General features: G+C 47.3%; 1 protein-coding gene across 1 annotated transcript in view; it reads right to left on the reverse strand.

Moving 5' to 3' along the window:
* Nucleotides 1–11,785, reverse strand: part of FBLN5 (fibulin 5) — a 75,689-nt gene extending 63,904 nt beyond the window's left edge. The window contains exons 1-4 of the mRNA XM_058567566.1: nucleotides 11,422–11,785; nucleotides 7,419–7,482; nucleotides 5,339–5,390; nucleotides 1,579–1,833 (exon numbers count right to left, since the gene is read on the reverse strand). Of these exons, the coding sequence (XP_058423549.1) occupies nucleotides 1,579–1,833; nucleotides 5,339–5,390; nucleotides 7,419–7,482; nucleotides 11,422–11,438 (388 nt within the window). The 5' untranslated portion in view covers nucleotides 11,439–11,785. The remainder of the gene's footprint in view (nucleotides 1–1,578; nucleotides 1,834–5,338; nucleotides 5,391–7,418; nucleotides 7,483–11,421) is intronic.
* Between the last annotated feature and the right edge of the window lie 1,701 nt (nucleotides 11,786–13,486).

Here is a 13,486-nt window from a genome sequence, read left to right on the forward strand (position 1 = left end):
TTACACACTCATCATATTCAGAGTGACCATCAACCAGCTCTCCTTCCTCCCTCTCTCTCTCTCTCACACACACACACATCCCACGCCCCTTGTGACCAGTAAGAATGGAGAAGTTTGGGTTCAGGTGTATCCAGTTTTCCCTTGAAGCTCTGAAGGATGCCTGTTTGCATACTAGTTGCATGTATTCAGATGGAAGTGAACACTTATTTGCATGAACATATAGAAGACATTACAAAATAACCAGCACAGCCTCTCCAACAGTTGGTCACAGCTCAACACTCCAGGGCCCTGAAATGAGACCAACAAAAACCTCACTAGGTAGACCCCTGTTCTCCCAAACTTTCAGGGCACAGAAAGGGAGTATTAGAACTTCAATTCACAGTTATTTTTGTCACATCCTTTAAATTTTTCTATTTCTTATGTATGCTTTATACTTCTCAAACCATATTGGTATAACAGGATATGTATGTATTTATAAATATGCATATAATGGGGGTCCAGGCTCAAAAGATTTTGCGGACGGAGTACCTGATCAAATAAGTTTGGAGCCATCACTCTCAACCATCTCCCAAAGCTGCAGACAGTTACAAGGTTTTGGTCCAGCCACAACCAAAGAGAGCAGGGAGGATCCCGGGTAACCCTCCACCAAAGCCACATGGGCCAACAGAAGTCCCAGTCTCACTAGGGCACCGGTCACACCACTCGACCACCCCTCGGGACCTCATGGCATATGGTGTCTCCTTCCTCCCAGAGGTCTCCCCTTCCTTGAGCTCCCATCAGCGAAGCTCCTTTTGGCCAAAAGAACATTGGTTCCCACCCAAGGAACCCGCTTTCTTTCTAGAACAGTTGGTCTTGGCCCTCAAGGCTTCTTTTTTTTTTTTTTGTGAGGAGATCAGCCCTGAGCTAACATCCGCCAATCCTCCTCTTTTTTTGCTGAGGAAGACGGCCCTGGGCTAACATCTGTGCCTATCTTCCTCCACTTTATATGGGACGCCGCCACAGCATGGCTTACCAAGCAGTGCGTCGGTGCGCGCCCGGGATCCAAACCAGCGAACCCCGGGCCGCCACAGCGGAGCGCGCGCACTTCACCGCTTGCGCCACCGGGCCGGCCCCCCTCAAGGCTTCTTTTATTGTAGGAGCATACATTCCATTCAAGGGTGAGAGGTGTTGAAGAGAAAGTTCTGGTCCTTTCTAGATCTTCTTTCTGAGATTCACTTACTAAGTTTGACCAGATGCTTTTGTTATTGAATAGAGAAAATATGAGCTTGGTCTTTAAATAGATAGATGATAAATAGGTAGATAGATAGATAGATGGATAGATAGATAGATAGATAGAGAAAAGAAAATTAAGAAAAACAAATTGGCTTTCTGGAGCACTGTCAATGAGACAGCAAACTAAACTACTCTCTGGGTGGGCAGGTGCCCAGAGATACAGGCTACTAAGAGTGGAAGAACTATGTAGCAAGTAAGTTGTTTCACTGGGGCATTGCTTGGAAGCTGTCATCCCACTTGGGGAGGATGAGGGCGATGCCTTCACCAGAGCACACAGACAGGAGGACTAAGATGCTGGCTACTCACCCACACACTGGTTGCTTTCGTCCATCTGGTATCCAAAGCGGCAGATGAGAGGCCTCGAAATTGTGGGGTAGTTTGGAGCCGACAGCGGTGGGGCAGCTGCTGGGTACGGCCCTGAGTAGGGGTTCGAGTAGGGGTTCGAGTAGGGCCCCCGATACACTGGGTTTGTTCGGGGGATGCATAAATACCCGCCGTTTTGGTTAACACACATCATGTCGCCTCGGCAGGCCTCAGGGATGGTCCGGCACTCATCGATGTCTAGAAGGGGCACAGAAAGGACGAGCGTTAGTGCCCCGGCCACACTGTGCAAGGTGCACATTTAAGCAGAGCTCTGTACCGAGAGCACCATGAAAGACCCCAAAACACTCTCCACCAGCATCTGCTCCCAAACATGCAGGGCAGCCCCTGTCTCATTGCCAGGAGTTACTCCCAAATTGTAGCTGAACTGAATCAAATTGACCAGTGCCATCCAAACATCAGCCATCCAACACCGCCATCACGATTTGGGCCATCTCCACAAAAAACTGCACTATCACGTGCTTAGTACTTTTCTTTAAATGAACTCACATTTGAAACCCAAGTAAATGTATTTTTTTAATCTTACATAACTACAGCAAAAGAAAAATGCTACCAATCAGCATAAACAGAAGGTAACAGTAAAAATAAATATATAACAATTAAAATAAATTATACAACTAATAAAATAAAGAGTGTTTATCCATGGGTGTATCATCTAAACACACCTCGGGGACTCCAGTACGCCCTACAACGTTCGGGAAACACTGGGATGGACCTAAGAATTGTTCCCACTTCTACTCCAAGTAACAGCTGGGCAGGGGAGAAAGAGTCCTTTGCGTCAGGAAAGACGAGGCTTGGCCAAGAGCTAGTTATTTGTTCAGAAAGCGGAGCCTTACTTGAAAGTCAGCTCACACCGTGCCAGCAGACGGGCCTGCGTCCAGCCGGGCTGGTGCTCTGCTTGTTCTGCCTGGACAGGGAAGTGGATTCTCTAGAAAATCAGCCTTGCTGGGTGGGGGCAGGGGAGGCCTGACCTCTGGCTGCAGCGGGAGCGGCCGGCCTGATCCCTCACTCTGGGCCCTCACAGCAGCTTGGGGGCTGCTCCAAGCAGACCAGAGGCAGGGGGAGAGTTGCCTAAAGCCTGACAGCTCACCCAGCCTTCTCATCTGAGAAACTCACGCCAACTCCCCACTCAGGAAAGGGAAACGCTGAGGCTCAGAATGCCCGGTTCTCTAACCATAAGCCTGAAATCATCGTTCAAACTGGTGGGCCAGAAAAGAAAGCTGCTGCCCCTCCCTGCATCCCTCCTCATCCTCATCCTCATTCCCCTTCACTTTAAACCAAAGTTCAGGCCTAGATTTTCCAGGGCAGGGTTGTATTCCTCACCACTGGTCATTTTTTGGAACCATCTGTCTCCCCTCTGGTTCTCAGCTGATGTGAGCTCAGGGAAGACAAATGATTTGGCCTGAATCAAATATAATTAAAAAGCTAAATACATCCCTGAGGTGGGGGCAAGTGGGGCTGCCTATTCTTTTTATGTATCCTGTGCTCCATCCACAACGAACTATTCTATACTCTGAATGTCCTTTCCACCTCTGGTCTTTGCTTTTGCTGTTCTTTCCACCTGGAATGCTGTTTCTCAGGATCTTACTCATCCTTCAACACCCAATTCAAATGTGACCTCCATGACCCCAGACACAGGCATCACTCTCTCCCCGGTTTTGACAGGGCCCCTTGCTTTCACCTCCACCGGGCAATGACTTTATTCCACCCTGTACAGACTCACTAAGTCTTGGTCTACTTCTTCCACTAGATGGCATGCTACGAGAAAAGCCTCCAGAATGTCTTCTGCCTCTAGGAACCATGGCAGAGGTAGCAGATAGAATTAAAGTTGCTAATCAGCTGACCTCGAGATGGGAGGATTATCTGGGATTATCTGGGTGGGCCCAGTGTGATCACATGGGTCCTTAAAAGTGGAAAAGGAAGAGGCAGAGGGGTTGGTCAGAGAGATGCAACAACAGAGAAAGAAGAGATTCAAAGTATGTGAGCGACTTAACTCACAGTGTTGGCTTTGAAGATGGAGGAGGGGGCCATGACCCAAGGAATGAGGATAATCTTTAGAAGCTGGGAAAGGTCCTCAGCTGACAGCCAGCAAGGCAGCCGGGGCTGGGGGGGGGGGGGTGCCTCAGTCCTACAACCACAAGAAACTGAAGTCTACGGGAATGTAAATTGGTGCAACCACTACGGAAAACAGTATAGAAGTTCCTTGCAAAATTAAAAATAGAGAGGCCGGCCCAGTGGCACAAGCGGTTGGGTGCGCGTGCTCCACTGCAGCGGCCTGGGGTTCGCCAGTTCGGATCCCACGCGCACAGCAACGCACCACTTATCAAGCCATGCTGTGGCGGCGTCCCATATAAAGTGGAGGAAGACGGGCACAGATGTTAGCCCAGAGCCAGTTTTCCTCAGCAAAAAGAGGAGGATTGGCAGATGTTAGCTCAGGGCCTATCCTTCTCACAAAAAAAAAAAATTAAAAATAGAACTACCATATATGATCCAGCAATTCCACTTCTGGGTATATATCCAAAGGAAATGAAAATAGGATATTGAAGAGATATCTGCACTCCCATGTTCATTGCAGCATTATTCACAATAGCCAAGATATGGAAACAACCTAAGTGTCCATCAACAGATGAATGGATAAAGAAGATGTGGTACCTATATATATATGTATACATATATATATATACACACACACATACACACACACAATGGAACATTATCCAGCCATAAGAAAGAAGGAAATCCTGCCATTTGCAACAACAACATAGATGGATCTTGAAGGCGTTACATTAAGTGAGGTAAGTCAGACAGAGAAAGACAAATACTGTATGATCTCACTTATATGTGGAATCTAAAAACCCAAACTTATGGAAATAGAGAGTAGAGTGTTGGTTACCAGGGGCTGGGGGGTGGGGGAAATGGGGAGATGTTGGTCAAACAGTACAAACTTCCAATTAGAAGATGAATGAGTTCTGGGGATCTGATGTACAACATTGTGATTATAATTAACAGTAATGTATTGTATACTCGAAAATTGCTGAAAGAGTAGATCTTAAATGTTCTCACCACAAAAAAGAAATAGTAATTGTGTGACAGGATGGAGGTGCTGCCAAATGTTATGATGGCAATCATATTGCAATCTATAAGTGTATCAAATCAACACATTGTACCCCTTAAACTTACACAATGTTATATGTCAATTATATCCCAATTTAAAAAAAAAGAAAGAAAGAAACTGAATTCCGCCAATAACACAGACAAGCAAGGAAGTAGATTCCCCCCAGAGCCTCCAGGAAGGAACGAGCCCCTGCCGGCACCTTCATTTTAGCCTGGTGGAACTTTTGACCTATAGACCTGTGAGATAATAAATTTGTGTTGTTTAAGCCACTAAATTTGTGGCAATTGTTACGGCAGCCATAGAAAACTAACACAGATGGAGAGCTCCTTGGGGACAGGGATCAATTCTTACTCATCTTTGCCCCCTCCAGGGCTCAGCTCCGTGCTAGGCACAAAGAAGACAGTCAATAAAAGGCATCATTGACTTCAACATTCTGTGGCACTGTTTTCTCCCATGGGCCAGGCTAATGCAGATTTGCCAATACTGAACTACGGCTGAGAAAGAAATGACCCTGTGATCCGGTTGATGCTGAATGCCCCACCCAGGGAAGCATCTTCAGTGGCCTCATACCTAAACACTGTCCCGACGGGCGGTCCAGGTCAAAACCGTTAGTGCATTGTTGCTGCAGGAAAGGAGACAGAAAAAAGAGGCAAGGTCATTTTCCGTAATTATTATTTTTTTTTACTTTTAAAATATAACTGCATCACAGAAAGTTCAAGAAATGGAGTGAAGAACAAAAGCATCCATAATACCAACACTGTATTATAATGCCTTTTTGTCTTTTTTTTTTCCTTACAATCATTTCACACTTAGCATTACTTTTTAAGCTCTCACACCATTGCTTCAAAACCCTCATTTTTAGCAGTTGGTTATTGGGGCTTTTTCCTGCTCTAGTTATGAAGAGCAATAATAATCACATCTGATCTGCCCGATGAGTCACACCCTATGTTCATCCCTTTCTGAGAGTGGATATGACTGCTTTTTAAGGCAATGGCTCTCTTGGGCCGGCCCCGTGGCTTAGCGGTTAAGTGCATGCACTCTGCTACTGGGGGCCCGGGGTTCGGATCCCGGGCGTGCACCGACACACCGCTTCTCCGGCCATACTGAGGCCACGTCCCACATACAGCAACTAGAAGGATGTGCAACTATGACATACAACTATCTACTGGGGCTTTGGGGAGAAAAAAGGAGGAGGATTGGCAATAGATGTTAGCTCAGAGCTGGTCTTCCTCAGCAAAAAGAGGAAGATTAGCATGGATATTAGCTCAGGGCTGATCCTCCTCATAAAAAAAAAAAAAAATGTTGTGGGGATTGACTATCAGCGGACCTTTTGGAAAGACCCTAGAGCCTGACATTTTATAGGGATAAGCCAAGGAGGTGTGTTTTTGACTGTGGGACCTGGCACTCCCTACAGCTTCAGGAGCTCGGCTTCCCTGAGCTGTGGGTTGGTTGGTGGAGACGATGGATTTAACCCGCATTCATGGGAGTAGGTTCAGGTGTCTAGGGCCTTAGGGCAAAAGAAATGGAGCAGATGAGCCAGGAGGCTGTGCCATAAGGCTCGGGAAGCCAGGAAACCTGGGTTGCACCCCTGACTCACCAACGAAGTGCTGGCGTGGGTTCAAGTCCACTGGACTGCCTGGCTTCAAATTCCCACTGTAGCCCCTACTTGCTGCATAACTTTTCTGGTTCTCAGTTTCCTCATCTGTAGAATGGGGGTGATAGCACTTATTGCTGAGTGGTTGCCAGGACTGAATGTGTTAACATATGTGAAGCACTTAACATGCAGTTAACACGATCCTGTAACGGCCGCCCTCTCTGGGCCTGGATGTCTTCATCTGTCACCACGAGGCTGAATTAGAGGACTCCAAGGTCCCTCCAAGGTCTAAAAGTCTTTGTTACTCTTCCCAACATTCTTTCCACTCCCAATGGCCTGAATACCTTTCAAAATGCTTAATAAGAAGGGAAAACTATTCCCCTACCTGCCTGCAGCCCCTCAGCCCTGCTCAGGGGTGGGGCTTCCCTCATTTCTCTCCTGAACCAAAGAGCTTGCAGGAGGGATCCGCCCACATTTCTCAAGGGCTGACACAAACGTCGCTGTGTAAAGTCAGGGATGCTGCAGACCATCACCCTGGGCCTCACCGCCTTCTCCCCTTCACCCTCCTCTGAGGTGGTCTCTGCCCAGAGGTGGGTCCTCGAGGGTCTGGAGCTGAATCACCTCCCACTGCATCCACTTCTTCTGCCCTCCTCCTCCAGCAGGGGAAGGCTGACACACAGACCCCCGTGGGCCACACCCAGGCACCCCAGGGGCACTATCACCCAGCAACGCCAGAGCACACTTGACTTTTTCACATTTACGATAAGTCAAGACCCCCCGAGGGGCACACTCGAGGCGGTGTGATCTGATTAAGAGTCTTGGACCAGGAGTCAGGACACTGACGTCCCAGGCCTGCCACTTATAAACTACGCCCACTGGGGCAAGTCTCCACTTCCCTGAGCCCCAGCGTTCATCTCCACACAATGAGGAGCTCAGCTTAGGTGAACTTTAAGCCCCTCCCACCCCCACAATCCCGGAATTCTAAAACTCGTGGCCAGACACCCTCACCCTGGTTTTCAACCCACTTCCAGATAATTAACAAAATAAAAATCTTACCTGTGCATTCCCAGGACACGGAAGACAGAGAGCCAGAATGGTCACAGTGAGTATCTGTGGATACCTGTGGAGAGCAAGTCCATATAAATGCCCCAGATACTGCAGGGATCCAGGTCTGGGCTGAACAGGGGCCTCCCGCAGCCCGGGCACGTACACTGGGGACTTCCTTTGTGCTTATACTCGGGGGGCTGCACTCTGGGGAGGCCAAGGGGTTTCCAAGTACCCGAACCATCCCAAACTCAACTGAGCCTCTTCCACTGGTTTCATATGTTGGGATAATGTGTAAGATGGTTTTTTGTTTTGTTTTTGTGAGGAGGATCAGCCCTGAGCTAACATCTATTGCCAATCCTCCTCTTTTTGCTGAGGAAGATTGGCCCTGGGCTGACATCCGTGCCCATCTTCCTCTACTTTATACGTGGGACGCCGCCACAGCATGGCTTGATGAGCTGTGCGTAGGTCCATGCCCGGCATCCGAACCTGCGAACCCCAGGCTGCCAAAGCGAAGTGTGCACCCTAACCACTACACCACCCGGCCAGCCCAAGATGGCATTTTTAAATAAAAAGTTTTGCTGCTTCAAAGAAAAAGTCTAAAATCCACCGTTGTGGTATTAACAATGTATCAACCAGCTGCTTTGGTCTCTCCTCCCCACACGGGAGATTTGCCTGAGTTTTGAGCATCTTTATTCTGAAATGATTACAGGGTGAACGAGCCATAGTGCCCTCGAAGGATGAAAAGAGAGGAAGGGGAATGTGAAGCAGTTGAGTTCTACGGAAGAAAAGTGTTGCAGGAAAGTCACTTAATCCCAGAGCAGGCTTCTCGCAGGCCCTGAGGGAGAAGAGGAGGTGGGGACCTTGGCAGCCTGGAGAAGAAGAAACACGGCAGGGGAAACGTAGGAGGAAGAGTCAAGAAACGGTGGGTCAGGCCGGCTGTGCCATTCACAAGCCACCACACCTCTCTGAGCCTGCGACGTCTACCCTTCATCACTCACGAGCTTCTGCCCAATAAAATCGTGGTCGCCAATGTGGTTTAAAAATACAAAATCAGTACCACCTCACATCCATCAGGATGGCTATAATCAAAAAGCAGGAAACAAGCGTTGGCAAGGATGTGGAGAAATTGGAACCCTTGTGCACTGTTGGTGGGAATGCAGAATGATGCAGTCGCTGTGGAAAATAGGACGGCAGTTCCTCAAAAAATTAAAAATAGAATTACCATATGATCCAGCAATTCCACTTCTGGGCATATACCCAAAAGAAATGAAAGCAGAGTGTTGAAGAGATATGTGCACACCCATGTTCATAGCAGCACCATTCACAATTGCCAAAAAAGATGGAAGCAACCCAAGTGTCCATCAACAAATGAATGGATAAACAAAATGTGGTATATACATACAAGGGAATATTATTCAGCCTTAAAAAGGAAGGAAATTCTGACACATGCTACACATTGGATGAACCTTGAGGACATTATGCTAAGTGAAATAAGCTAGTCACAAAAAGACAAATATTATATGATTCCTCTTATATGAGGGACCTAGAGCAGTCGAAATGATAGAGTCAGAAAGTAGAATGTGGTTGCCAGGGGCTGTGGGGAGGGGAGATGGGGAATGGTTGTTTAATGTGTACAGAGTTTCAGTTTTGCAAGATGAAAAGAGTTCTGGAGATGGGTTGCAGAACAATGTGAATGTGCTTAACACTATTGACCGTTACACCTAAAAATGCTTAAGATGACGGGGCCGGCCGGGTGGCATAGTGGTTAAGTCCGCGGGCTCTGCTTCAGCGGCCCGGGGTTCGCAGGTTCGGATCCCAGGCACGGACCTACGCACCGCTTATCAAGCCATGCTGTGGCGGCGTCCCATATATAAAATAGAGGAAGATGGGCACGGATGTTAGCTCAGGGCCAATCTCTCTCACCAAAAAAATAAATAAATAAAAGGTTAAGATGGAAAAAAATACAAAATCTTTGCAAATACAGAGTTTTAGTTAGTGTTATTATTATTCAGTTCAACAGCTATTTATCTAAACAACTACTACTTGCAGGCATGGACTGAGGCAGAAGAGCTACAAAACTATGACTCAGTCACTGGAGAGCTGGCTGGAAGCACAGGAATCGATAATGTTTGTCCACTTTGGTTAGGGTGCTGAGAGAAATACCCACTGAGTGCCATGAGAGCCAGGCTCCGGGGAGGGATAGGAGGTCAAGGAGGGCTTCCTGGAGGAGGTGCTCCTGAAGGCTTCTTCCAGAGAGCAGTGGACCTGGGATCTGGTTGGTGGCCTGTTACTGTCAACATACACTTCCATTTTATAATCCCTCCCTTCATAAAAAGGGTGTCCAATAGATTACAAAGCTCACTCACAGTCATGACGCAATGCTCCTATGAATCAGCAACCCCGGGTACTTGGAGGGCCCCGGAATTAAGGTGACATCCAGATGGAATAGAACCCTGATGTACCACTCAGAGATGCAAGCCCACTTCCTCCATCTAGTCCCCGATCCAAAGACTAAAGACCCCACGAGTCCCCAAGTTTTCATTTCATCTAAGTGCCGGCGTGAGCCAGGTTCTAGAACTCTGGAGACGGCTCCGAGCTTATAAAGCACAGAGCCAAATCCCAGAGCTGTTTGATATTTGCAAAGGCCAGATTTATATCTGGAAGGAATGAAAGAACAATAACAAATTTATTTTCCAGGCTGTATATTATGAATTTCAATGTTTTCCTGTTACTTCACATGAAGTTTCCTCTCGGTTGCTTATAAAAACCCTGTCTCGTTTGTGTTGGAGACAGAACAGCCTGACTGGATGCAGCCGACTTCAAGAGCTGGTGGAAAAGGCATGCGAACCCCATTTCTCCCCCAACGCCCAACTCCCCCGTTCCCTTTGGCTAAAGGGCAGTCCCGGGACAGGTCTCCTTGGAGAGGTCCGGCCTCAAGCCCGGCCTCCTGGAAGAGCCACAGCTGTGACCTGGAGGCCAAGTAAGTTCCAGGCTCATCAAGAGGGTTTTCCGAAAAAGAAATAAAACCCTAGCTCTGCTGCTCTCTCAGTGTCACAAATAGTTACACCTTGTCATGGAAAACTCTAGAAAACTCCAAAAATAAACTAACTATAGGAATACCAGGGGGAAGACTTTGATGGTCATAACTGGTTTCTGGAACTTTTGAAAACAGGTGGGTCCACCCATTTTGTCCACCATCCTAAACTGTGAGGAAAGCCAGAGAGACTAACCGGACCTCAGAGCTGTCTGGCGGAGAAGTGCTGGTCCCCAAACCAGCATGACATTATTACAGCTTAGTTTTCAGCGCGCGCGCGCGCGCACACACACACACGCACACACACACACACACACACACACACACACACAGTTAATCTATCTAAAGCAACTACGTTTTCAAGAGTTCACTGGCTAAAGACTGTGCCAGTGTAATCTAGATAAAGTTCTTCAAGGTTTAAGGATTACTTGCCTGGAATTGTAATTTCCTTAAAGAATAGCAAAACATTCGCTTACATGTATTTCTGTCTGCAGTCCCCACTTTTCATTGGCTTGAAACTTCGGGGTCGCATGCCCTTTGTGAATCCCACACAGACATAGAGCAAATCCAGCCTCGGGATGTTCAGCTAGCCTGTTCTCTTGTCCAACAGACGATGCAGCAAAATAATTGCTAGCGAACCAGTAACTGGTCTCCCAAATTTAAAAAATACATAATTTTTTTGAAAAAACGGCACACAAAGTTTGCTGCCCTTTCCGAAAAGAAAGCAGAATCAAGCTCTGAGGTTTTTGCAGACCTCTTTCAGACTCTGACTTCTGAAACTGGACTATAAAATACCCACTCCCAAAAGCAGGCTTCAAGATGGAAATTACCGAGGCGCAGCTTTTTATAATTAACAATATCATTGCATCACTAGCAAATGCCTTTTCCAATATCCTGACACACAGCCACTTTCCACCCATCAGGTTTTTAGCAGGGTTTCCAGACTCTGGAGGAAAAAGTCCGGAGCAGAAAACCTACCTTTTTAATCCTGGCATGTCCAAGATGCGTGAGCAGGAGAAGCAGAAGGGAGAAGAAAAAGAGCTCACAGTGCGGGACCCTGGGAACAGTTCCTGAACTTCGGCCTCCTCTGGGCCCTGGGGCTCGCCGATATTTTTATTCCAGGGGGGACGAGCCAGTCGTGGAGAGGACAAGGGGAGAGCCTGGGTCCTCCCAGCCACTGGAGAGCCCACAGACAAAGCACCTGGTTTTGCTTAGCTCTCTTCAGTAATTCAGCATTAAACCAATTGGAGGAGGAATGTTAAAAATGAACACTTCATTTTCTAAGTATGTTAAACAATGCAAATGGGGGCCTCAGTCTGGACACAGCTGGTTCAGATTACAGCGCTCACCAACTGGCTAGACTCCTCACAACAATCTTGGGGCGTCTGCCAGGACCAAGTGCTCAGCGCTGGGAGGAGAGCCCTATCCCGGGCGGCCGAGCAGCCGCACTCCGGCTCGCAGCATCTCTACTGGAGGCGATTGGCGGGCAAGTGCGGGAGGGTGGGGTGCGGGGGCCTGGGAGGGCCTGTTGACCCTTTACTTCCCACCCGGGGAGCGCGGCTGCCGGCCGGGCGGTCGTGGCTGAGGCGGGGGAGGGGGATCCCGCACACCAGCACCTCCTGGCACTGGGACACCCCTGAGAGTTATGCCCCTCTGGGAGAAGAACAACTTGAACTCATGACCAACACCGCGGCAGACAGGGACTAGACTCTTCCGACTTATTGGGAAACCAGAACCAGTGAAGCAGAGGCTTGGGGTAAGCGACAGGAGACTCACCATTTCCCAGAAGAAGGGGTGGGGAGCAGGAGGAGGAAGGAACCTGACTGCCGCTAATTCGAGACATCAGCTGGTGCAAAGCAAACCTTCGCTAGGACGTCTCCCCGCCCTGCCCTCATCCCTTGATTCTCGCCGGCATGTTCTTGCTTTAATTAAAAACCGTGGGTATCAAATCAGCACGTTGTACACCTTAAACTTACCAACGTTATGTGTCAATTATATCTCAATAAAGCTGGGAAAAAATTTTAATTAAAATAAAAGTGTCCCTTGGCTAGGAAGTTATTTTAACAAGTCAAAAGGTGATTTGAAAAGGCAAAAGGAGAGTCAGGGAAAGCAGAATGACGGATAATAACCTGAAGGCACTATGCTAACTCCTTCACATTCATTATATCCGTGCTTTCAAACTATTTCTTTTTCTGTCTTTTGTTTTGTTTTGTTTTGTAGCATTGGAACCCTTTTATCGAATGGAATCTCACTAAAGACAGGAGTATTCTGTAAAAGACAAAGTGGATTGCCAATAGTTCAAGTTCTTCCTTCCCCACCTGCATCTTTCCTTGGGCCCCTCAACAAAGCCCTACCTACAGCTGGAAAAGCACTGGTGAGGTCCTTTCTCCTCACCATGACTCTGTGCAGTAGGAATTATTACCTCCATTTTATTGGAGAGGGGTTAAGAGAGGTTAAGTAACTTCCCCATGGACACACAGCTATTCATTGATACAGCTGAGACTCCAACGTCTACATATTTAGGCTTCTCAAAGGGCGTTTTTTGGATAAGTAAATGGAATCCTACTCTAAAAATACATTCAACAAGAATGGCAGAATGTTGGTAGTTGTCAAAGCTGATTGTCCATTATACCAGTCTATTTACCTTGTATGTGTTGGAAATTTCCCATAATAAAACATTTTTTTAAATACATTATATTTACAAGGTTGTTCACTGCTCCCATTGGTTGTAAGAGCAAAAGATTATAAACAGCCTTAACATCCATCAATTGGGCACCAATAGGGTTAAATAAAGTAAGGGACTTCCAAAAATGGACTATTGTGCAACCAATAAAAAAAGCTAGACACAGGACAGTGCATACTGGATGACTCCTTTTATATAGAATTCAAAATGGGGTAGTGACTGGGAGGGGCCCCGAGAGTCTTCTGGGTGCTGGTGGTATTCTAATTATTGATCTGGGTGCTGGGTCCACAGGGACGTGCACACTTGGGATTCATGAAGTCTTATCTAGGTTACACTTTATTTAAAAAAAAAAGTCTGAAG

This window comes from Diceros bicornis, chromosome 24, assembly GCF_020826845.1.
Source record: "Diceros bicornis minor isolate mBicDic1 chromosome 24, mDicBic1.mat.cur, whole genome shotgun sequence".
NCBI lineage: Eukaryota > Metazoa > Chordata > Mammalia > Perissodactyla > Rhinocerotidae > Diceros > Diceros bicornis.